This window comes from Vicugna pacos, chromosome 35, assembly GCF_048564905.1.
Source record: "Vicugna pacos chromosome 35, VicPac4, whole genome shotgun sequence".
In the NCBI taxonomy this organism is placed as follows: domain Eukaryota; kingdom Metazoa; phylum Chordata; class Mammalia; order Artiodactyla; family Camelidae; genus Vicugna; species Vicugna pacos.
The window spans coordinates 21,801,851-21,828,111 of record NC_133021.1 but is presented as its reverse complement, the minus strand read 5'-3'; the positions used below and the strand labels follow the sequence as shown (position 1 = coordinate 21,828,111).

Below are 26,261 nucleotides of genomic sequence, written 5' to 3'. Positions count from 1 at the left end.
TAATACATTGCAGGGATTTATGCTAGAGAGAGAACAATGCATTCAAAACGTTAGATCCATAGTCAAAGGAAAGGTCTTCTTTCAAAAATATGGGTAAAGGATTACTTGTATTTTAGATTACAGTGTATATGCACTTTTTAATCCCTTTCCAGTTTAAACAACTTTAAACAATTACTAATCCAATAAGAAGGCTTCTATTATAATCAGCTGATCAATATTCAAAGAACTCTCTGTCTTAGAAATGAGAGCAATTTCTTAGAAAATTAATATTTTTGCCAGTGCCAATCTTACTTTCTGTATAAGAAATCTGCACCCACTATGACACATAAATGTTTCTCGTTGCACCTGGATGAATTCTAAATTTTGAATGACTAAGGTCTCAAAAGAGAGAATCTGACCCATTTTTCTGCTCCTCTATATTTTGGATACACCCAAACGAAAAAGAAGAGAAATGTTTCAAATTCTATCTTGACTGCACTTGAATATCTGAAATGTAATTATAATGAACAAACGTTTATGTAGTGACAATCGTATGTGAGTTATCATGCTAGGCAACATGGAAGTCTTAGGATATGACCCTTGTCTTCTAGAAACTTACAATCTGACTAGAAATAAGTATGTAAATAGCTACCATATAAAACAGCATACATTATGTGTTGTTATATGTAGCTAGTAAGTCCAGTAACCCCACAGAATAGGTGATATTTGGACTGGGCGTTGATGGATATCAATAGGTAGAAACAGGGAAGTGGGGAAGAAATAAGGAGATATTCCAGGTGAAGGGAATCACATAACAGAGTACAAAGCAGGGAAATGTAAGTTGTCTTTGAAGGCCAGTGGGTGGAAATGTTTGGCAAGAGGGGAAGTGTTTTTGCTTTTGTTTTTTCTCAACCCACAGGAACTCCTAGGGATTTTTCTAGTTATTGTGAGGAGTTTTCACTGGATTGAGAATCACCGCTCCAGGGGAAAATAGTTATGATTTATATTTTTTTTCCATGGCCAAGATGTGGGAAATCATTTATTTTTCTGATACTTGAAGATTTTCACAATCCACATAGAAACTCTATACCTCAAAGTGAGTGAACAGTGGATTTTTAAAATAACCATCTTTAAAGTACTTCTTAACCAGATGAGTTTGTCATTTGCAGAGGAAATCTATATGATCCCAGTTTGGTAATCTTTTAATCAAGAAATCCCACTTCTAAATTATCAGAAATATTCATGTTTTCCAGATGACTGTGTGGGTGTTTATTATATAGCCTAGGAGTTCAAGATTGTCACAGATCCCGTAATCTCGTTTCCAGAGAGGAAAAACCAGAGCAAAGCCCTCCTGAGTCTCCTGTTATTGATTTTACTGGCTTTCAAACATTAGAAAACACAATAACATAACTCCACCCTACAATCTAAGCGTTTCAGGATATTGGTTTTTGTAAAATGGAGTAAGATACATTTTTCTAGGATTGCCTTAAAATAAAATGAGAAAATTCTTCTATATCTTTTAAAAAAGAGCTCTTGTTAGTCTACATAGGTTCACTGTCTAGAAACCAAGTTCTAAAAATGAAATCCTTAGACACGCAATTATTTGAAATACAGCTGTAGGGAAAAATGCAATCATTAAATTTCTTATATAGATTAATTTTTCCACTATTTTTTTCATAGATAAATCTTTAAGCTACCATCTGTTTGGAAGGTTTTTACTATTTCTGAAGGAAAGCAGTAACATATACAAGAAGGCTGCAAAAAACTTCCAGAACTTAATATAAACAGGTATATTTAAAGTATCTTTTCAATTCTCATTATTAATATAGTTAATAAATTCATAGAAATTATGTTGAAATGATGAAAAAAAAAAGGTGCAGCCCAGGAATTGGCTATCATGATATTGCCTGCCTCTACTTTTTCCCTTTCTGTACGTTTCTGGTTTGAGCCCATAAAATTCTTCGGTAACGACTTGTACTTAGGTTATTGGTTATCTTCTTCAAATATCTAACTGATATTCTTTCTCTTGTTTAACCTGATCTCTCTCCAGCTTTTGGCATGGTGGAAGCACGTGGCTTCCAGTAGGTCACAGTCTCTTGATTTTCTTCCTACTCTTCACTGATCAACTTTTTAGTCTGTATCACAGAGTCCTCTGCCTCAGGCTTCCCTTTAAGTAACTGTGTTCCTCAAGGATCCCCTAAACACAGTCAGCTATATTTTTTTTTCCTATGGTGGTCCTGGGGATTGAACCCAGGACCTTGCACATGCCAAGCATATGCTCTGCCACTGAGCTACACCCCCTCCCCCATCTTCCATTCTCACTCTACACATTACATGTAGGCAATTCCATCACTGCCCTGTTTCCATTATTTATATCCTCAATCTGTGTCTTCAGTTTAGATCATTTTCCTGAGCCCAGTGACCTACTGGACATCAACAGGCCCCAAGACAAAGGCATCACTGCCTCCACCCCTTTCTCCTCTAACCTGCTGCTCTTGAGTTACCTGTCTCAATGAGTAGTCTCACTTAATTGCTCAAAGTAGAAGCCTGGGAATGAACTTTGATATTTCTCCCTCATCTGTATTCCAGACCCCAAGTGTAATGCTAAGAAATTTAATTTCTACCTCTTAAATATCTTTCAAATCCTTCTATTTTTCTCCACCTTTCTGCCACTATACAGCTCCAGGTCATCAGTCTGTTCCTACAGTAGCTTTCTAAGCCGTCTCCTTACTGGTCATGCCCACTTTCAGTCCACGCTCTACACTAAAGCTACAGTGACCTTTCTACACTGCACTTCTGATCATGTTGCCCCCTGTTGACCGTCCTTCTGTGGCTCTCCACCCAAACCCTAGCTCCTTAGTATGGTAAAGGGGTTTTAAACATTGGTTCCTCCCTGCTTCAGGCTCATCTCTCCCCATTCTGCTTTTCCTAGGGTCCTGCACATCCCTGAGGACCACATGCAGGTGTCTTCTAGCTGAACCTTTGCCCTCAGCTTTCTGTACTGCCTCTGCCCACATCAGTATGGACCCCTAATTTAGCTAATTCCACATAGTTCATAGTTCAGCTGAGATATCACTTGCTCTAGGCCAGCAGTTCCCAAGCCAGTAGCATCAACGCTATCTTAAAACTTGTTAGAAATGCAAATTCCTGGGTCCCACTGAGAACTACTAAGTTAGAAACTCTGGGGGTTAGGGACAGAAATATGTATTTTAACAAAGCCTTTAGGTAAATTCTGATAAAGGCTACAGTTTGAGAACTGCTGCTCTAAACAGCTTTTCCTGAAAGCCTTAAGATTGGTGCAGGTGCCTTTCCCACGGGCTAACTGCTCTAAACTATCAGATAACTTTCTGAGTTTACATTATGCTGACACCAAACTTTAAAGCCTCTAGGAACAGAAAGTTTTCCATTTTCAGAATATTTGCATTTGTTTGTGGTTTAGCAGCATCTCCTTTGTTTACTAGAAGGGAATGAAGATAATACATCCTTGAGCCATCCAGTCTTCTATTAATTTAATTTGGATAATCCTAAAGTCTTGAAGTTCTCCATTAGAGTTGAATTTCTATTAATTTTATTGCTTTCTTAGAAATTCCAGAGAATCTGTGATGAAAGGTAGGAGGTGGTTATTATCTTTTATAACTATGAAGCCAATCAGTTCTTGACAAAAAGAGCCTTGAGAGTGAACCACACAAAAAGGGCTGAAGTCACTGCCGGTCAGTTTGCTTTCAATGGTCACAAGTGCTCCTGTTTATTAAGCTTTTCATTAATTTCTCAAAATTTCATTTTCAGAAATACACTAAAGCTAATTCTTGGTCGCTGGGTGGATTTTAGGTATTTTAAGAAGGACTAGCATCACCTAGACAGAAACAGGTTTTAACATTTATCAGACATGAAGTTCAGTAAGATTATGATGAATATATTAAGTTATTGCTATTATAAGAAGGAAAACTCACAACTCAGTCTTCCAACTGTAGGCATTTTTTAAAAAGTGAATTTCAGGTACTGCTTTAGCTCTCATGTCTCATCCTAATCTTCCTTTCTTCCAAGCCAATTATAAGTAGATAGAATAAGAAGGAAGAATGATGGAAAAAGAAAGTAGGAAGGGTTGCAAGATTGTTGCAAGTCAAATTTTTGATAGACCATGAAGGAACTTGCAGATGATCTCTCTTGATCCCACTAATGTAGAGAAAAGAAATGAGTCCCAGTGAGGGGAGTCACTTGTCCAAAGTCACAAAGTCCGTGAGCAGCAGAACATTACAAAACTCCTATCATTTTCTCTTATCTTAGTGCTTTTTTCTATTATATCTTCCCCAGAACTGTCTATTAGCTAGTTCAGAGTTACATCAACTTTAAAAAGCACAACAGGAATCTGCCTCTCTAAACATGCCACATCTCCTCTACTCTCCTGTATTTTTCTAATTCAGATACCCACAGTACCATCCCTTTTACCTAAACTGATTCAAATGCACATATCTTTGTAGATTCAGTTCAAGGACCTCATGCTACTTAGATCTTTGTCTGATGATCCTAGTGCACAAAATTTTCCCCAATGATCACCATTACTCAATCGGTATCTCTCATACGCTTAGAATCTTTTTGAAGTCAGAGGATGCCTGCTTGTTTCCTAAACCCCCAGAGGATCTAGCACATGAAGGCAAGAAAATTTAGTTGACTAATTATTTACAAATGTCCTCCTGATAGCTAGCAAAGGAAGTTTTATTGTTATCATTCACTGTATTGCTTGTGTTTTAAAGAAAACAAACCAGAGGAGGAAGAAGCTGGGTAAATCAGGGAATTTGAAAGAATTCTGGTAAAGATACAGGAATGAGAGTAAATATTATCTCCTGTTATGTGTCAGCCCTTCAGTAAATCCTAGAAATTTAGTAAAGAAAATAGCAATTATCTACCTGCTTTCAGGTTTATTATAAACTTAGAAGACATAAATAAATAGGCAATTAAAATATGATGGTTCTTGGGGAGTGGTATCAGCAAAAATGGTGAAACAGAGAACTCCAAAAGTCGACCCATCCGTAAAAGCAATTAATAAATTGGTAAAAACTGTTGGAATCAACTTTTGGGAACACTAGAAACTAATCAAAAGCTTATAGCAACCAGGGGATACTTAACTAATAAAAAAAAAAATTGCTGAATTTGAGTAACGGAGCTTTGTGGCATTTTAACATACATTGGTCCCATCTCCCACTCACTAGCTCAGTGGTGGCCTTGAAGACAATATCCTATACTCTCTGTATAGGTACCTAGTACTAGATAAACACAGTGGATCTTGTTCTCAAAGAATTGTGGTTTTTCATTTTGACCTCTCTGGTGGCTCCCTAGAGAACTAGTTCAAGGCCTTCCTTATTTCACTCAGCTGGCTGAGGCAATGATATGGGGGTCATTTGTTTGAAACATTTAAAGGACAATGGATTATCTGATGCCACCTGCGGCAAGGGATAATGGTTGGGACAAATAACAAACTAAACAAAAAGTTAGGAGGAAAGGCTGGAGAATAAGATGTGTTGGAGAATTAGGGCTTTGAAAAGCTTCCATATATTTCTGGGTATCTAGATGTCTGGAAGATGCTCAGAAAAGATACAAGAAGGCCCTAAGCTCTCATCCCCTGCTGACTGGAGGCTTGCACAAGCATGGAGTGAAGTCTAAGGTAAAGTTGTAAAGTCCTTGGCCAAGCAGTGAAGGCATGTCTCAACACACACACACACACACACACACACACACACACACACACGAGTTCATATGCAAAGAATGAGAAAATTTCAAAAGTTTTTGTTGTTGTTGTTTGTTACAGACTTTAAGGAGCTCTCTGCTGAACCACTAGCTGACCACTAAGCAAACAGAACAGAGACTTCAGTGGCCACACATAACAAAGAATATATATATAAATAATTAGTTCAGAAAAGCCACATAACAAACAACAGCAACTACACTAGGGAACAACAATAAATCCTAGGTAGGATACAGAATCTGATTCTAGATTTACTACGTTATAACACTTGTCATTATAACATTATAAAATGTCCAGTTTTCAAGAAAAAGCATGAGACATGTAAAGAAAAGCATATATGGCCCATACACATGAAAAAGAAATAGAAACTGTCCCTAAGAAAGCCCAGATGTTGCACTTACTAGACAAAGACTTTAGATCAGCTGTCTTAAATATGCTCAAAGAGCTAAAGGAAACCAAGAAAGTGATATTCCACCAAATAGAGGGTATCAATAAATAGACAGAAATTGCAAAAAGGAATCAAATAGAAATTCTGCACTTGAAAAGAATAGTAACTAAAATGAAAAATTCACTAAAAGGACTCAACAGCAGGCAAAAGAATCAGTGACTAGGTCAGAGAGATTATCCAGTATGAGGAGTAGCAAATAAAATAAAATAAAGAAACATAAATGGAGCCTAATAGACTGTGGAATACTGTCAAAATAGGTATAATGGGAATTCCAGAAAGAAAGGAGAGAAAAGAAAGTCAGAAAGAATGTTTGAAGAAATAATGCCTGAAACTTCCCCAGAAAACAGACATGAATCTGTACATCTAAGAAACTCAAGTACCTCAAAGTAGGTTAAACTCAAAGAGATTTACATTGAGACACATTGTAAATCAAGAGCAGCTTACACATTCTTCTCAAGTGCACATAGAACATTCTCCAAACTAGACATCTGTGAGGCCACAAAACAAGTCTCAATATATTTAAAAAGACTGAAATCGTACGAACTATCTTCCCCAACCACAGTGGATTCAGATTAGAACTTACTAACAGAAGGAACTCTGGAAAGTTTACAAATATGTGGAAATTAAATGACGTACTCTTAAACAACCAATCAGTTAAAGAAGAAATAATAAGTTAGAGAATAATTTGAAATAAATGAAAATGAAAGAACATATCAAAACTTAAGGCTTTCAGCAAATGTTTCAGAGAGAAATTTACAACGTACAAATACAAATATTAAAAAACGAAGAAACCTATCAAATCAATATCCGAACTTTCAATACTGTAAGGAACCAGAAAACGGAGAGTGAACTAAACCTAAAGCAAGCAGATGGAGGGAAATAATAAATACTGGAGTGGAATCAAATGAAATTCATAATAGAAAAACAATAGAGACAATAAACAAAACCAAAGTTGTTCTTTGAAAAAATAAACAAAATTGACAAACCTTTATCTACTCTGACAAAGAAAAAAAAAAGAGATAAGACTCCTACTACTAGAATTAGGAATGAGGATGGAGACATTATTACAACTCTATAGGAATAAACATGATTATAATGGAATACTATAAATAACTGTATGCTAAAAAATTAGTTAACCTAAATGAATGGACAAATTTCTAGAAACACACAAATTACTAAAAGGTAGAACATCTTAAAAGACATATAATAAGTAAAGAGATTGACTCAGTAATCAAAAACTTGCCAATAAAGAAAAGTCCAGGACCAGATAACTTCACTGGTGAATTTTACCAAATATTTGAAGAAGAATTAACATCAGTTCTTCTCAAACTTTTCCAAAGAGTAGAAGAGGAAGGAACACTTCCTAAATTATTCTATGAGGCCAGCATTACTTTGATTCCAAAGCCAGATAAAGACATCACAAGAAAAGAAAATTATAGGTGAATATCAGTTATGAATATATATGCAAAATTCCCAAGCAAAATACTAGCAAACAAAATCCAAAAGCATATTAAAAAGATTATACACCATTGTCACCCATTTCATGCAACCCAGGCCCCGGGTGCTGAAACTGTTTTTAACCATACAGGCTAGTTGTGTTTTATCAGCAGGATGCCACAAAGACCTAGGACAAAACCAGACGGAACTGGCTCTGACTTGACCACAGGAACGCACCTGCACAGATGAAACCTAGAAGTGTCTGAAAGTTACCTTTGCTTCATTACCATGTTAAGATGGCCCCCCAAAGGGGGATTGGTACTCTGCTGGGCACAATCTGTGCCACGTGCAAGGGAGCCTGAGGGACCGTGCGTGCTGTGCTGGCTGTTCCCGGAAATCTCTGCCCTATCCCCAGCTTCTGATGAAGCATTTGCCTCTTTCACCTCAATGTCCCCTCACTTTCCTTGCTTTGGGGAGAAGGTGCTTTTAGAGCATGAGCTCCCCTTCTCCTTTCTCTGGCCACTGAATAAAAGCTTGTCTTGCTTACACCAAACTCAGTTTCACTACACGCAGTGAGAACTGGAAGTGGGAGAGAACTCCCTGACCGAGCCAGAGGGCCTTCAGCTCGGCTAGGGCCCCGAGAGCGGGGCCTCGCATCTAATGTGGTAACATCATCATGACCAAGTGGGATTTATACCAGGAATGCAAGGCAGTTCCACATACAAAAATCAATTAATATAATATACCATATTAACAGAATGAAGGAAAAAAACCCATATGATTATAATTTATGCAGAAAAATATTTGACAAAATGCAATACTCTTTCATAATAATAAACATCAACAACTAGCTATAGAAGGTGTCTTCTTCAACCTGACCCTTACCAGGCTTCTATGAAACAACCAAGGCTAATGCCGTACTCAGCGGTGGAAGACTGAAATCTTTCCCCTGGTATCAGTAACAAAGCAAGAAGCAAGAATGTCTGTTCTCACCACTTCTATTCATCATTGTACCAAAAGTCCTAGTCAGAGCAATTTGTCAAGAAAAAGAAATAAAAAGCACCCATATGGGAATGGGAGAAGTAAAGCTATCTTCATTAGTAGATGGCGTGGTCTTATATATAGAAAACCCTAAAGAACACACACACACACACACACACACACAATTTGAGCTAAAAACCAAGTTCAGCAAATTTGTAAGATACAAGTTAATATTAAAAAAGCAGTTTTATTTTTATGTACTAGTGATGAGCAATCTGAAAGTGAAATTGAGTTCCATTTACTGTAGTATCCAAAAAAAAAAATTAGGGGTAAATTTAATCAAGGAGTTTAAAAAATGTATATGCTGAAATCTACACAGCACTAGTGAAAGAAATTTTTAAAAGACCTAAAGAAATGGAAAGACATTTTGTGTTCATGGATTGGAAGACTTAATATTACTAAAATGGCAATATTCCCTAAACTGATCTACAGATTCAGGTCAATCTAACAAAACAGTGTGGCACTATCATAATGATAGACATGTAGAACAGTGGAATAAAACAGATCATCCAGAAATAAACCTGTACATCTCTAGTCAATTGATTTTTGACAATAGTGCCAAGATCAGCCAATAAAGAAAGAATAATCTTTTCAACAAATGGTCCTAAGGACAAGTGTATATCCAAATGCAAAAGAATGAATTTAGACCTCTGTCTCACCTAGTACACAAAAAATGAATTCCAAATGAATCAAAGACCCAAATGTAAGAGCTAAAACTATAAAACACTTAGAAGAAAACAGAGGTATCAATCCCCCTGACCTGAGATCAGGCAATGCTTTCTTAAGTTTCATGACAAAAGCGTATGTAATGAAAGAAAACATAGATAAGTTAAACCTAATAAAAATGAAGAATTTATGCATCAAAGTACACTATCAGAAATTGACAAAGAAAACCCACAGAACTAGAGAAAATATTTTCAAATAATTTTTCTGATAAGGATCTCACATTCAGAATGTATAAGAGCTCACACAATGCAATGACAAAAAGACAAACAACCCAATTAAAAATGGTCATAGAACTTAGACATTTCTCTAAGGAGACATATAAATGACTAATAAACACCTAAAAACATTCTCAACATTACTGGTCATTGGGGATATGTATATCAAAACCACAATGAGATAGCACTTCACACACACTAGGACAGCAATAATAAAAATAAATGGAAAATAAGCATTGATGAAGATGTGAAAAGATCAGAAGCCTCATACATTGCTGGTAGAAAAGTGAAATCGTACAGCCTCTCTGGAAAACAATTTGGTGGGTCCTCAAAAATGTTAAACACAGATTTACCGTATGATCTAACACTTCCACTTCTACTTATTATATATCTATGAGAATTAAACATAAGGTTCACACAGGAAACCTGTATATGAGTGTCCATAGTAACATTATGCAAAGAATGGAGACAATTCAATAGCCCATCAAATGATGAGTGGACAAACACAACGTAGTATATGCAAACAGCAGGATATTATATCTATGAATAAAAAGGGTTAATTCTGATATACGCTACAATATGGATGAACCTTGAAAATGTGAAAGAAAGAAAGTGAAAGAAACCAAACACAAAAGGCCACAAATTCTATGATTGCATTTATCTGAAATGTTTGGAATAAGTAAATCCATAGAGACAAAAAGCAGATTTGTGTTTGCAGGGTTTGGGAGAGGAGAAGTGAGGGTGATCTGCTTAATGGGCTTGAAATTTGTTCTTGGGGTGATGAAAATAATCTGGAATTAGATAATGGTAATTGTTGCATAACACTACGTATTAAAAGCCAGAACTGCACCCTTTAAAATGATTAAAATGGCAAATTTTGTATTATATGAATTCTACCTCAAAAATAAAACAAAAACAAAACCCCCCAAATGATTCTTATTGCAGAAGAGGAGAAAATTCTTCTGCACCTTTCTGAACACTGCATCCCTGTCTACTGTAGCCCCAGGCTATCCTCAACCATCTGGTTGTTTTTTCCCTCTCCTGGCTGCTGAGGTGAGATTCACCAGGCTTAACACTAGTTTATTTGCAGTGTGACTATTTTAAACTTGCGTACATCATTCCTCTCTCATATCATTCCTCTCTCATAAGAGTTCATTCCGCGATCTTAACACTGTAAGAAAAAATGTAAGAAATTTGAAAATCAATAAAGCATGGTTGATTCCCTAAAATAGAGGTCAATAATACTAACTCATCTAAAATCAGACCTTCTTTGTTTTAACTTGGCATAAACACCTGTTTCCTAAACCACATTCCTTTGGAGCTGTTTCAATTGCAACAATAATGCAAATAAAGGACATTTTACAGCAATTGAGTTTTTGTGCTCTAGAGATGTTTAGTTTTGAAAAGTTTGGAATAAAAGCTTTCAGAGCAATAAATTCAAATATAGATACTATTGTTCCCTCCCCACTGCTCTTCCAGCCCCATCTCACAACAGAAAGATATTTTAAACAATAGCAGATGGTGAATCAGTCTGAAGATGAAGGAAAATAAATCAGATTATCAACAGTTTAAGAATTACGTGCTTGTTCCTTTCCTTACATCCAGAGTGAATACAAATTCTATGACCATCATCTTCCAAATGGCTATGAGAACAGATTCTGTCCTTGTATTTCAATTATTTTAGCACCGATTAATCAACAGAAATAATTTTAAATTAAATTTTCATTCTAGGATTAGGTGTTTCTAAAATTTAGTGTTTTACTATTTAATATAACATTTTGGTATTCAAGCACATGATTTCAGACAAATTACAAAAACAAAGTTATTTCAGATGGTTGCCTAATAGCATTATTACTTAAATGAGCAATTATATTACAATCTCAAAAAGGAAGCATCACTATTTGCATGATTTTGTAGTTAGAAAATTTCTAAAATGACACCGTATTAAATGACATTATTTAAATTTTGATCTGTTCTTACTTCTAATTCAAGATTTAGTTTTGCTGTCTGAAAAACAACAACAACAACAATAACAAAAAAACACTATTCCTCTGAAATAGGTTAATCACAGTTAAGTATTTCCCAGGGATGTCCTAAGGCAAAGTTGTTTGAACATGTTTTCTCTTCAACTATGATTGTCCAAATTGGAATGCAGTGGAAATGACTAACAGAAAAACTTACTTCTCTTTCTAAGGAAAGTTTCAACCTAATTAAATGAGACCTAATACTCTTCTTTTTCAGTCTCTTTAATACATTTATAGATAAAGAACAGTAGCAGACCATGGGGATCACAAAAAGATGATAAAATTCTTTGCAAATACAAAGGTACACTTTAATATGTGATTAGTTATAAAAACAAACAAACAAACAAACAAAAAAACCCTACTAAATTCTCAAAGAATAGTTGCACATTAATATAGTCAACCTCTTTAAGGTGTTAGTCCCATATAAAAGAAATGTTAAAAAGTAATGTTTTTAAAAACTCTAAACTTACTCTTGCATTCACCGTCACATCAATCCACAGTTATACACAAAATACATTAGCTAGCAAATAGAGGATGTAACTACAGAAGAATTTTGGAGATCTGCTGTGTGAGTCTGTAACAATTGCTCAGTCTGTCTAACTCTAATATTTTTAACTGTTTAGATAGTATTATTAATCTTGAAGTAGAAGAACTTTCAGTTACTGTCATTGAAACTTTTGGAAATTAGTTTGAAAGTGCTCTTTGGTCATTGTGCTATTCAACTATTTACACTTTGTCTCATTACTAGATTTAAAACCCTTTGACTTAAATTTCTTGGCAGGTCCCAAGGTGCCCACTACACTGTCTCAGTGATTATAGATCAGAAGTGTTATATAATGTAACAAACACTCAACTACTTTTGCAGGTGAATTGATTTCTCCATTAAAACTATAATACATGATCAAAGTAAAAAACCAGAAAATATAAGCAAATAAAAAGAAAAAGTGAAAACCATGTAAAACAGCCCTAGTTGTACACAGATCCTGTCAGCATTGTGGTGAATTTTATTCTCCAGTATTTTTTCTATACATATATAAAATATTTTAATAACATTAAGATTATAACATATAATTTACATTATACTTATTTCATATAATCAGGTATTCTGAGTATTTTCATATAACCTGTATTTGTAAATAACATGATAGCACGTAATCATTTAGGCAAGTCATTATTTCTTTATTATAAGCTACACTCTAATGAACATTCTTTTTTCCCCTCACTCCTCAAAGCTAGCAAAAGTCCAAGAATGGAAGACAGACAGCTACTGCATTAACTTCTATGCATATAAGCTGTTATGATCTAAACTGGGGAATGTTTCATCTCTTTTATCAGGTTTAGAATGGATTGAAAGTTAATTGAGAAAGTAATTTGGAAGAAAGGTGGTAGTACAATGTTGTACAGGTTTTAAATATATAAAATTTCATAATTTTATATTGGAACAGATGCCCAACTCAGGAAAAATTTTCTAGTGCCTAAGGACATAGGGAAATTTTTAATCTAGGTAAAATCTGGCTACAGTGTCGGAAAAAAATAAACCTTCTGTCGATGCACTTTATTAAGCAAGTTAAGAAGTATTTGTGATTATAGACTTCAAGGCCCTCTTTTACATGAGCTGGATCTACTTTTTAAGTGCTTTCCATCACATTCTTTGCTTATGGACTAGGGGATGCTGTATTCTGGCTTGTGTTTTTCTCTCCACCGTGTTCTAAAATCCTCCACATTCACGGACATCATCCCAAAACCTTCCTCTTCAGGCTACCTTCCCAGGCTGCCCGCCTGGATATTACGTCTCACTGACCCTCAGGGCATAATGACATGTATTATGATCACGCATATGTTTGTTCTACCTATTGATCGATATTTTAAGCATGAACATTCTTGCAGATAAATCTTTGTGCACATCCTTTTTTCTTTAGATGAAAAAAAAAAACCAAGATGACTCAGTTTTATAAAAGTTCTTGATACATATTACCACTTATTTCTGGCAGATTGTACCAATTTACACTTTCTTCAGCCAAGTATGACAGTGTTTTACTCGACTGGATACTTAATATTATTGACAATTATAATTAAAAACAAATCCTTTCCCTATTCCAATTCATGAACCACAGTGTCTCATTTTGCTCTGCTTTAATTACTAGTTTCATTGAACATTTTTTTAAAATGTGGTTTTGCTAACTGCCTTTTTTCTCCTTTGAATTGTCTGCCCCCAGCTTTAGCCTTTTTATTTATATTAACTTTATAACTAACTGCACTTTCTCACACCATAGCTGTTAGATATAATGGCCATTGAGCACCTGTCTGATTTGAGATGTGTTTAAGTGCCAAATGAACACTGGATTTTGAAGACTTAGTCCAAGCCAAGAATCGAAAATATCTTATTAATAATTTTGTATATAAATTACCTGTTGGAATGGCAATAATTCAAATATGTTGGGTTAAATAAAATATCATTAAGTTTAATTTTACCTGCTTCTTTTTATCTTACTATACATATGGGCTCACATTTGTGGCTTCAGTTATACTTTTATTGGACAGCACTCAGCTATAAAATATACCACAATTGTATTTCCTAGTTCATTATTTGCCTTTTAATTTATGGGGTTTTTTTCCCCATGCAGAAGTTTAAAATTTAGGTAATCCAATCAATTGAATTTTTTCTCTTGATCTCTTCCATTGCCCAACCTGAAATAAATAAAATATTAATCTATAATTTCTCACTGTTATTCTTTGTTGGATTTAGTTTCAGAATTTATTGATATTCTTATAAATTGAGATAAAACCCAACGGTACATTTTTCTAGGTATATAGTTAATTTCCTAATCCTTATTTGTTGAACTGGCCCTTGTTCCCTCACTCCACTGTTTTGGAAAGCTTTCTTTACCAAATAGATCTTCTGGTAGAGAAGTCTGCCTGGGGCTCTCTACCTTGTCCTCTTGATCTACTGACTTACTCTTTTGAATATTGCTTATGGATAATACATTATAATATCTATAATCTTGCCTTCTTGTTCTTATTTTTATGCAAATATTCCTAGCTCTTCTTTACTTTTAAAGAGGAATATTAGGATTATTTTGCTAGGTTCTCTCCTTTGGCTTATCCATTCAACAAATGTTTACTTTAAGGTGCATGGCTTTCGGGATACAGATGAGCCCTACCTCACAAGCTTATACAACTGCGAGTCTTCGTACCTCAAACCTTCCCATTCAGTGATAAGATGTGTCTCCTCATTTGTTTAAATTTAATGGGATTATTCAAGGTACGAATACACACAAAGTAGGTATTCTGACCACATGGAATTAAATTATAAATCAAAACCAGAAAGATTTATGGAAAATCCTTCAAATATTTGGAAACTAAGTAACACTTCTAAATAACAAGTAGGTCAAAGAATAAATCAAATTGGAAATGATTTTGAACCAAAGGAAAATGAAAAAAACAAGTCAGGCATTTTGGACTGGACACACACGAATGCTGGGTGGGGGGCAGCAGACTACCAGAGGCCAGGTGAGCTGATGGTGCATCAGAAGGGACACAAGTGTATCCCCACAATAACACAAGTGGAACCCCCGCCTCTGGGCCCAGACAAGAGCAGCGGGCTGGCAATGGCAGCAAACGGCTGGCAGAAGCCAACTGCCTCACCTTGGCTTTTAAAGAAAACTGACTTCCCCTCTTTCCACTGCATGAATAAGTTAATCTCATTTCCCACACATTCTCTTACATCTACTCCAGATAAGGGAAATAAATATTTCCACTTGAGGGCAGGCAAGATTTGTTAGTTGCTAACAGTGAACATTAGGATAAAGTATTTATCAACTGCAGCCTGAGATGTACTAATTCTGAATTACTAGATAGGTTTCCATTCATAATTTTAAAGTTGATTAACATGCATGCAAGGGCACACACACACACACACACACACAAGTTGAAACCACAACCATCAAGGCAATAAAAATCTCCATAGTTAAATGTGGCACAGAGCTCTGAAACTATACATTCTCAGGCAAGCCATTTACCAGAAATCTAGACATAAAATACTGATGCTGTATTTAGAAACTAGAGCATGTATAGACATAAAACACAAAACAAAAAGAGAAGCTTAATACTGAAGAGCTTTGAACGTAGATGTTATAAAACAAAGTGTATTTCAAAAATACGTTATAAAACAAATCAAGTAGGACATTCAAAGCCAGACAAAATTAGGAAAGTTTTTAAGTCTCTTTAGTTTTCTATGAGATATATTCCTGTTTTGTTCGTGCTTAATGTTTAATATGTTCTGAAAGGACAAACTATAGAGAACAAAATTTGCTTTTATTTCTAGTTTTCTTGTAAAGGTACCTCTACTTACTAAAAGACACCTCTTATCAACTTGCTTAGTGCATTTTCCAAATCTTTGACTCATATGAGTAGAGTAAATGGAACATTTCAATTTATACATTGGTCTATTTAAGGCAGAAACCCCTAATTAGCTTCTGAATGTGACATGAATATACCAACATAATTAACAGTATTTAGGGCCATTCAGCTGGGTTCCTTCAAGAAGCTAGCAGGGCAATGTGATAAGAGGTCATTAGAAAGAGCAGGTGGGGAGGAATGAACAGCAGGAGCTGTCTTTTCCTCAGCTAGTCAGAGATTGAGAGCAACTCCCTGGAGCTCAGGAAAGTCTGTTTTCACGGTTATGGGGGGAGCCATTCGTAATGGGAGATTGTATGCAAAGTCCCAGAGGACTCGGCCTCAGGCAGCTCCCGGACAGATTACAGGGAGCCTGGGAAGGGAAGGTGAAGGCCGGAAGGGGAAGGGAGGGGGCGAGAACTGCTCCTGTCTCAGGGATTCAAGGGTGTCTCTTCTAGGCCCTTCCGACACACGAGCAATGAGAACGACAAAAATGTAGGGTCTGCAAAGCTAAGGCATGTAACGCCACCATTTCTGAAAATTACTTAGCTCGAGACTTTGTGGCGCCTTCCACACCAAGGCTTCCTGAATTAATGAAACGATGAAGGAAATTTACATTGTTAGGAGCCAAGTGACTTTGATCTTTCCTGTTTCATTAAAAACAACTTAAAATGGTAAGAATATCTCCAGGGAGAGTGTTCAAATCTTAGTCTCACAAAGCCCATGTGGGCACTTAATGAGTTAAAAAACAGGAAAAGAGTAAGTCAAATTACTTTTAAATCTAATTTTTTAAAATGTCTTAAAATATCAGCATTAGAGGTAGTTCTGAAAAATCGATTTGAAGCCTTTCTAGTCCAAGGTTTCACTTTAAGCATGACATTCTTCTGTAGGGCACCTTGTTACTTTCTACTATATGCAAACATATGACATATGAGAGAAGGCTTGGCTATTTTCTAATTTATGTCTGAACCTAAGTAATTTTCTTTGGCTTGGGAACTTAGCTTCCTATTGACAAAGATTCTCTCCTTGTCTAAACTTCAGTCAGGCTCCTCTGAGCCCTGCCCTTCACTGAGCCTAACAAACCTTTGGGCACACGCACGTGTCTGTGTTTTTTCCTTGCTCCATGTTAGCCAGAATCCTGCTAGGCCTGTTTAGTGAGGATCTCCCATCCTTGATATCTGGGATCACGCCGGCTTCCCTTCAGCAAGAATCCTGCCAAGTTGGCTTATCCAGAAATTCTCTGTTACCCCTGAGGTTGCCCGCTTGTAATTTTCTATCCGGCGTATCCCCCCCTGCTCCTTGGCAATCAGTCCCCACTTTTTCTTGTTGTGTTCACAGTTGAGCCCAATCTCTTTCCCCTACTGTAAAAAAAAAAAAAAAACAAAAAACAAAAAACAAAAACCCATTGTAGTTGGCCCTCTTAATAAAATCTATCTTACCATTCTTTAACAAGTGTCCGAATAATTTTTTTTTTCCTTTAACACTGTTCAAACAGTACACTTGCTGACCAGGAAAGAGACCTGCCTCAGAAACTTAAGAATGAGTCCCTTTTCTCTGGGAAAATGTGGTTCTTAGCAAACATCACTACTTCTATATCCAGAGCAGGCAGCCAGTGAAGATGAGAAATCACAGTGACCTCGGCAGAAGGGGCCTAAAATCCTTATCTTTTCCAGGATCCACATGGCAAACTCTCCCCATTTCCTGTCAGAATGCAATGCCCACAGCTACATGTTCAAAGGATACCCTACTGATAGGTTATTTTGGCTGAGGTGGGGAGCTGGTTAAAACTGTTGTGAAATTGGTTCACGTTGAAACTCTCTGGGTCACAATCTGGGATCTTAAACACCCTTCATCTGTGTGCTGGGGTGATTGCAAGAGGACTTTTAGAAGAATCTCATTGAGGCATTTGCTCAGCCACCTAAGAACAGAACAAAGGTTGCTATTTTGGGGGCTTTCATAAATGAGGGCTGACCAACACCTTGCTCAGGGCTCTGCTGAGGCAGGTGGGTCTGCGCTTAACAGATCAAGCCTACTAACTTCAGGCGTTTGCCTAAGGCCCTATCTCAAATTCCCTGCCAACCCGGGTTATCACACGTTAAGCTAAAGGAGACGGCTTTCACTGTTACGAGCTCTCATTTTTTCTATATAGTTGTCCACTTGATTTTCTTTCTTTTGCTCTTCTAAAAATTTAAAATATCTTACAGTATTTTATGTATCCTTATAAGATTATGTAAAATAAATAAATATAAATCTTTTCCAGTGACTTTTCAAAATTTACTAGGAAACAATACTATCTATCTATCTATCTATCTATCTATCCCTTCCCACAAAGTGTAAATATTTGGAGCTAATGAGAGAAAACTGCTATGTATTGCATTGTAGCCAGAGCAAGTAGTACTGAATAATGTATGAAATGAAAATCTCTAGTCCAAAGCCAGAAGAAGGCTTTCTTGCTGCCTGCTTAAATATTCATTTTAAATATAATACAAAAAAACCATTTTGTTTTTTTCTTGATTAGCCTTAGAAAAAGGAAAAGTCAATTTGTTTTCAGAAACCATGTTAGGGAGTAAGAAAATGTCCTAGCATTAACTTTCTTAATCTCTCTCCAGCCACTTTCATTTAAAACAGTTCCTCATTTTACCTCCTGAAAACATACTCAGCTTTTCTGAGCCCAGAGATACTGCCTTCCCAGGTTTCTTCAAACCAACAGACCAAGGAACCTAGTTTAGCAAGTATTCTGTGAACCCACACATCCACGAAGTTGCTAGATGTTCTTTCAGATCTCTCCGATGTCGTTCATGTACCAAGTCAAACATATCTATGGTTACTGAAGGAAACTCCTTTTTATAAATGCACCTTCTTTATTTTTGTCTACTTCAGCTCTATTTTTCCTTATGATCCATACTACGCCAGCTAAAACCTGTCCCATTCTTCCTTTTATTTTCTTTCATCAAAGAGAGACAAACAGCTTCAGGTTCAAATAAGTTGCATTGCATGAATGGTCTGCCACTGAGCTGGGGAGGTGGGACTGCCCTGCCCAGGGTACAGGTAACAGTGTCTGTAGAGAATTGAAGACAATCATGATGACAACTAAAAGTTGTTCTGCTTTTTATCACCACCACATGCTGGTCATTCTAAACAATGTCAGGGATAAAACCCTCCTCCCTGAAGGAGTGGACCACTTTCGCCCTCTCCCCTAACTTGTTATATCCCCATATTGCACTGCTAACAAACCAAAGACGTGCAATTTCCCTTCAGATTGGTATGATAGTCTTTGGCGGTATGACTCTCAAGTTCGGGGAAAGACCACTAAAGAAAAAGATGGGCGATTTGGTAAAAGTGAATGAAACCCTTAAGTTCCCATTGCAGGCAAACAGTATCATTTCTAGTGACAGAGTGAGATCCTATTTCTTTTTCCTATTTTCTTCAAGTTCTCAGAGCTTCTGGAATTCTGTAAGCACTGCAGTCGATCAATGAGAGACCAGGAGATAGAAAAAGAAATATTCAACAATTGTGCTAAGCCTTGAGGGAAATCGCTAAAATAAAACAAAAATGCAAGTCTTTCCTCCCTATCCTATTCTTAAGGGACTAGAGCAGTCATTTTATTTATCAGTACTGATAATTGCCTTAGAATTTCTGCCTAAAGGGGTAAGATTTACTTTTTTTTTGTAAATTTTGAAATAAAAAATGAAGTTCTATGAAAATGAGACTATGGCATCCAGGAGACTTCATCCCTTAGCCCAGGCTACCTTCATCCCTTCAGCTCCTTTGGGTCAGGTCCTCCAAAGCCTGGTATTTAGCTTCAACTCTGTGACTTTCCACATATCCTTCCAATGAATTCCCTTTTGGCTTAATTTAGTCATAGTCAGTGTCTGTCATTTGCAACCAAAGCCCCCTCCTTGATATATTTACACATATTCCAGTTGTGTTTAAGATTTACAACAACTCCACAGGTGAGGTGAGAAGTATTTCTAAGATGTTAAAGTAATTTATTCTTGGTTGTATAAATAATTAATGGCAGAATTGAAATTCAAATCTGGATTTGTAAAGAGTTATGTCTTTTCTCCCTATCCTGTTACCACAAAATCTTAGAAATCCTTTCTTGAGGACCACATGTTGCTTGATGACCAGAGATATCAACCAAAGACACCCCTTGAAGCTACATTCACTATAAATATCCACCATGCAGTCACTGCACAAGTATCTGAACGCATATAATATGGGCAAGATGCAGCACTGAGACTGGGCAACACAAAACTTGCTCAGCTAGTCACTTCCATCGGGCAGCTTACATCCTTCTAGGATGCTGATTCTTCAGTTTATAGACTTAAAAACTACTGGAATCAGTTGAATTTAAACAGTATGGGAAAAACCAATACAATATAAAGCCATATGGCTCAGACAGGATAAGAATAATTCAGCTCATTAAATGAGAAATAGTTTCCACTCGATTTAAGCCACGTGTAGGTAATTCTTCACTGCAACGACTTCTAGAGACACAAAGTCAGAGAGAAAATAGTTTTAATTACAGTCTTTAAAATAAACAAAAGAGTGATGAAGCAATCCAGTTTCCCAAATTCCAATCATTTGTATACCACCCTCAAGATTTTGGCCTTTATCTGTGTACCAGCTAATATTTTCTTTAAATCAATTTATATTTCTTGCTTTAAAATATTTTAAAGAAAACTTTATATTGCTACTTTCAATGAAAAACTGATAGATAATCCAGTCATAGAAAGTAACTATGGAAAAAATACAGTGAAATAAAGGTAATAAATTTCATCTAGACAGTGATACAGCAGGAAGCTCTGAGCCCGAAGTTTGATCCTCTTTTTGCTGTAAAGGAAAGCTAGCAACTGTTTGGCAGGTGTTAATGACCTAGTATTTCCAAACTAATATTTCTCCTGGAAATATACAGAAGGCTGGAAAGAGTAACTGAATGGAAGTAATTTTTGTATTATATGATTCAGTGTTAGTTACCACTGTGTTTTCGTCCCACCAAACAGCCTCTTGGAGATCACAGCATCGTGTGTTTCAGACACTTGAGGGCACACAGTGAGTCAGGGGAATGTGAGTGTGTAATGTGTGGAGAGAATTGTGGGGAGCAGTTCCAAGTCTGCATCTGCCATTTTCATTCGTTCACTCATCAACTACCACGTATTAAGCACACGCTACATGTCAGTCAGTGTGCTAAGGGTCGGGATTCAATGGTAAGACCATCACTTCAAGGAGAAGGTAAATTAGGTAAAAATGAAAAACATAATTACATAAGCAAACTATACTATATAATAAAGGACCTAACAGACGCTCACTGCTAGACTTCTAGGGAGAGAGGTCATTTTCAAGTCTCAAGAGGCCAGCCTTTTTTTTTTTATTTCCAGGAAATCCAGATGTCTTGTTGTCCATTATAGGCTGTCAATGATTTCTCGCTTCCCTTGGTGAGCAGCAGTTGAAAACCAGCTATTACACAAGGAATGGAAAGCAGAAGGTACTTGAAGAATAGGGCACAAGAGCAAAGTGTGCTGGGACATGGAAAGACTAAAGTGAGCCTCAGAAAGAACATTAGAGATTGGTCTAATCCTTTCTTTTCTAGGAAACAGGGGACTATGATTTCCTAGAATTAGAGCCTCAACTGAGATTTAAACTGGACCTCTTGAGATCCAGTCCAATACACTTTGCACTAGATGACATCTGTAAGAGAGGAATCTTGAGATATTAAGGATATTTACATTTGTTCCAAAAAGATAATCTGGAGCACTCCCAGTAAATAAGTATCAAAAAATAAATAAATCAATAAAAGATGGAGATCCTCGTGTAGTCGAGAGTACAATGATCACATTTCAAGAAAGGTTGAAGGGGGGTGGCATTTAAAGATGAATACAACACATATTACAGCATCTAAGATATACTACTATATGAGCCATGTCAAAATACTTCTATTGAGAAATACTCATGGTCAAATTAGCAAGAAAGTATGAATGGCTTACTGCAGTTATCAAAACAACATTAAAGCTGATCAGCGTAGTGTTTCCTCTCTAGAACTGTAACGTTTCCCTGCAGGAGGCATCTGTATTTTCTCTCCTGTGCTCTTTAGTACCACTGCATTAAGAAAACTTGGAAAGAGGAGGCAAAGGAAAGGCCTGGAATAATTTCCAGCTCTCCCCAGCCTTTGTGGGGAGGTAATTTATTTTATTGCCTCTGTCTTTCTAGTAACTTCTCATGTACATTTTTAAAAGTAGGCGACTTTGAAACTAAAGGATAAGGGAATTTACACCATTTTCCAATTTATAAGGTTGATAACCCTGAGCACGCTGATTAAGGAGGAAAGCCAAGAATACTGTTGTTTGGAAATTCATCCATAGCATTTTAGCAGGATTACCTGGGGCGTTGAACTTGGGAATGGAGGCCAATAGTTTCTGTCAAATAAGCATATTGCCGAATTCCTCTATATAGCATTCTTTGGTAGCTCTGGACTTGGATTATTATTTCAATTGTGTTGTCTTTGCATCTCTTTCTGTTCTTAGCTAGTAAATACTGTTTCACATTCATTTAAAACTTGTTTTTTATTCAGAATTAACCTTTCCATAAAGAATGGCACATTCTAGTAAAGCATGTTGCTCCAATTCAGTTGTATTAAAAGATTTTCCCAGAGAATCCTAAAGGTATTACTTTGAAAATGAAAACTATGTATCATCTTGCTATCTAAGTTCTTGAAATTTAACCATTTAAGTGGCTGAGCCAGCTTGCGATGACATGCTAAGCCAAACACTTTGATCGTCCCATGGGAATGAAAGGCAATAAAATATAATATACCTGTGAAGCTTGAGGGTGACAGTTCCATAAACAGTAGCAAAACCAAGAAGACGGACCCATCTTAGGAGAACACAGCGAAACGTGCTTGGCTCAAAGTACAAAATAACAACCTGTGGGGTGAGAAGAGAGAGAAAGAAACCTTCAGGATCAGCAGATGACCCACAGACTAAAATCAGGGCTTCATAATCTGATGTTTCGTATATTTGAATTTTGACATAAGCACATACTCATTTGAATAAAACTCTCAAATATTATTTCTCTCACTCATTGTCCAAATCAAAGGACTACAGAGTCTCCTTATTGCTTTCAAATCAGAGCTAAAGTCTTTAATTCTAACTTTCAAGAGTTTCTATCAATTGCCTCTACATTTTTGGTGTGTCCAAGCTTAACTCTCTTCACTTCCCCAGATGGGCTACAGGCGAGTTCCCACTGCCTTTCTCAACTGGAGCCCTGCTTATTTCCACCTCCACACTTCCAGCAATACCTTTTCCTGTCTGAAATATTCCTGAGAGGATTATCCGGTACTGTACCCCATCCCAATCAATCTACCACTCTGTGTTTTTTAAGTTTATTACTTCACTCAGTATTTGGCTCAATTACTTCACTAACTCCTTGCTTCTCACTCCAGAGTCTTCATTCAACAAATATTAATTAAGCATTGACCATGAGCCAGGCACTCTGCTAGATACTGTGGATACAAAGGCCAATGAGAAAGGGAAGAGAGCCATATCGACAAGAAATTGCATCAAGGCAGTATGGATGCTGTGACAAATATCTGTGCAGGTTTGATGGGACACAAAGGAACAAGGGGCCATTTCCAGGCAGATGGTCAGAAGCCATGTGAAAGCACTGTATGCACCACCCTGCACCTGCCACTGTGGGTTTGGAGGAAGCCCTGAGAGAATGGGAAGTGGTTTGGCCCTGCTAAGGGATTCATGCCGTTCAGAAGTACAGGCCTGGGCTCTTCTGCTGCAGCAGCTGGCCTGAACCGATTCTGCTGAACGTAAGGTCATTATAACAGAAAAATATGCCTGCTCCCCAAATCCTGAATATTTTTTTTTGTCCCAAAGATGTGAATATTGGAAAAGCATAAAATACAGCTAGGGCACAGTGTGGGGGGGTTGGCACTGAGATTTTTTGCAGATATCTTACCAATGGAGCCACACTCTCCAGCAGTACCAACAATTCTCAAATAATTCCACTGTACAGATATGACACCAAGGACTGACAAGACCATTAGGGTTAAATTCTCAAGGAGTGTGAAAAAGACTGGGCTAAAGTGTCAGGAAGAAATGAAATGAAGGTAAAAATAGGCATGGACAGGAGATAATGTTCCTTTGTGTATACATAGTACTTGTCATTAATTTTCTAATTCACTAAATCTATGCTGAAGATATAGATAATGATTTGATTTCAGAATTTACTCTACCAGAAAATTGTTTGAATTCATCCAAAAATTGATATAAAAAAACCTTTCTTTTATTTTCACAAAATAAGTTCAAATTCTGTAAATTTGTATTCTAAGTTTTAGCACATATACTTTAGACATAGTTGTTATGCAAAAGGGTCCAATGGTAATTATGAGTTCTGCAAAGTAAGCTGTACTGTTTACTAAGGAGTTGAAGCTTAAGGAAGAAGGGAAAACATATGGGGAAAAACAAGCAGAGAAAACTTGATAAAAGATTAAGGGATTAGGGAAGCATATGTGTTCCTTCTCACGGCAGAGAGAAATGATAGCTTAGAAACTAGAGAGATAGGCAGCTAAATTAAAGTCTAGAATATATAAAATCTCAAATATTTCCACTAGAGATGACTTCTGAGATTATTCTAGTTACGGCGGATTCCTGGGGGCTGCAAAGTCCTGTGACTTATTGCAAAGTTTTCCATTTCACAACAAGCAATGACCAAGAGAATGAATAAGCAAAGGTGAACAACTATGCCAAAGAAGTCTGCATAATTTTTTGTTTTTTTGAAAGAAAGAATTGCTCTTGAACTGTTAGGGAACTACTGATAGAGCTTCAAACTTCTATTTCACAGATGAAAAATCTGACGACTTGATACTGTAAGTGAAAGATTGAGTTGGTTAGAAATAAATGAAGGAGTAATAATTTTTTTCAGCATCCCTGGATGAGGTATAGAAAATGAAATTCCAGTACAGTAAATAAAATGTATTATTAGAAACAGTTCGGCAGATAGTGAAGTTGAACTCTCAAGTTTGCAGTATCGTGATGAAGAACACAAGCTCTGAATCCAGTCTCCCTGGGTTTAGTCCTGGCTCTGTTCTTTATTAGTTCTGTGACTTTCACAGTGCCTTGCTATGCCTCAGTCTTCCCACGTGTAAAATGAACACAACAATAATAATTGCAGATGGGACTATTTTGAAGTTTACAGTGAGCATTCAGTGAGTATACAGTGACTGTTCTGGCTAATATTATTATGAGAGTTGATTTATGAATGCTTTGTTCTAAAAGCTACCACTCCATGCATTGCTGTATACCTGAAACCAACATTGTAAATCAACTACACTTCAATTAAAAATAAACTTGAAAAATAAATAAAAAGGTAAAATATAAATTTTTTAAAAATTTAAATAAAAGTTACTTTTCCAATGCAGTATAATTACATTTCATCAACTCAATGAATTCTTTACTGATGGTTCCAGCCACTCCTGAATTCCTATAATCACTTTTTGACTGTATGCTTCTTTACCTTATGGTATAGTTACCTGTGGGTGTCTCTCTGAATCAAATGTAAAATCAGAGAAGGCAGGCTTCTCCATATAACCTGTGCGCTTTACATTTAAATGTGAAGTATTTGCTTAATGATCTCTTAGCTAATTCAATAACTAAAATGTTACCTTCAAAATAAACTATTCAATAACTAAAATGTTACCTTCAAAATAAACTATTTGAAAAGTCTAACTAGGGTTCACTAGTCTTTGTGATTCTAATTTACACATTCACTATTATTTACTCTGTGTGAGGCAGTAAGGGATTTAGAAGCCATAAAAATAAATCAGATACAGATTAGGTCCTCAAGTTTAGAACAGTGGATGTTACATGTAAATGATGAAAAAACTGATATGGTCATACCACATTTTTACACAGCACCATCTCTAGATGCTAACTTATGCGTTACTTACTTATTTAATCTTTACAATATCTTTTAAAATAGGGACTTTTATTTTACAGAATAGAAATGAGGCACAGAGAATTTAAGTGATCTGCTCAGGGACAGACAGCTAGGAAGTGTCTAAGCTAGAATCCGAATCCAGCAGTCTGGTTCCAGCATTTGTACTCTGGCTTGTCTCTCCAAAGAGTTCTACCACGAGAGGGAGGGGACAAATGCCAGGATACCACAGACTGCATCAGACTGAGGGTTCAGAGAAAAGGGCAATTAATCTCAGTGGAAACAAATGAAGCTATCCTGGGAGGGCGGGCATC

At 36.5% G+C, this 26,261-nt stretch overlaps 1 protein-coding gene across 1 annotated transcript in view; it reads right to left on the bottom strand.

Moving 5' to 3' along the window:
• Positions 1–26,261, bottom strand: part of GPR158 (G protein-coupled receptor 158) — a 298,552-nt gene that overhangs the window by 28,809 nt on the left and 243,482 nt on the right. Inside the window, exon 6 of the mRNA XM_006208906.4 lies at positions 22,819–22,928. Within this exon, the coding sequence (XP_006208968.2) occupies positions 22,819–22,928 (110 nt within the window). The remainder of the gene's footprint in view (positions 1–22,818; positions 22,929–26,261) is intronic.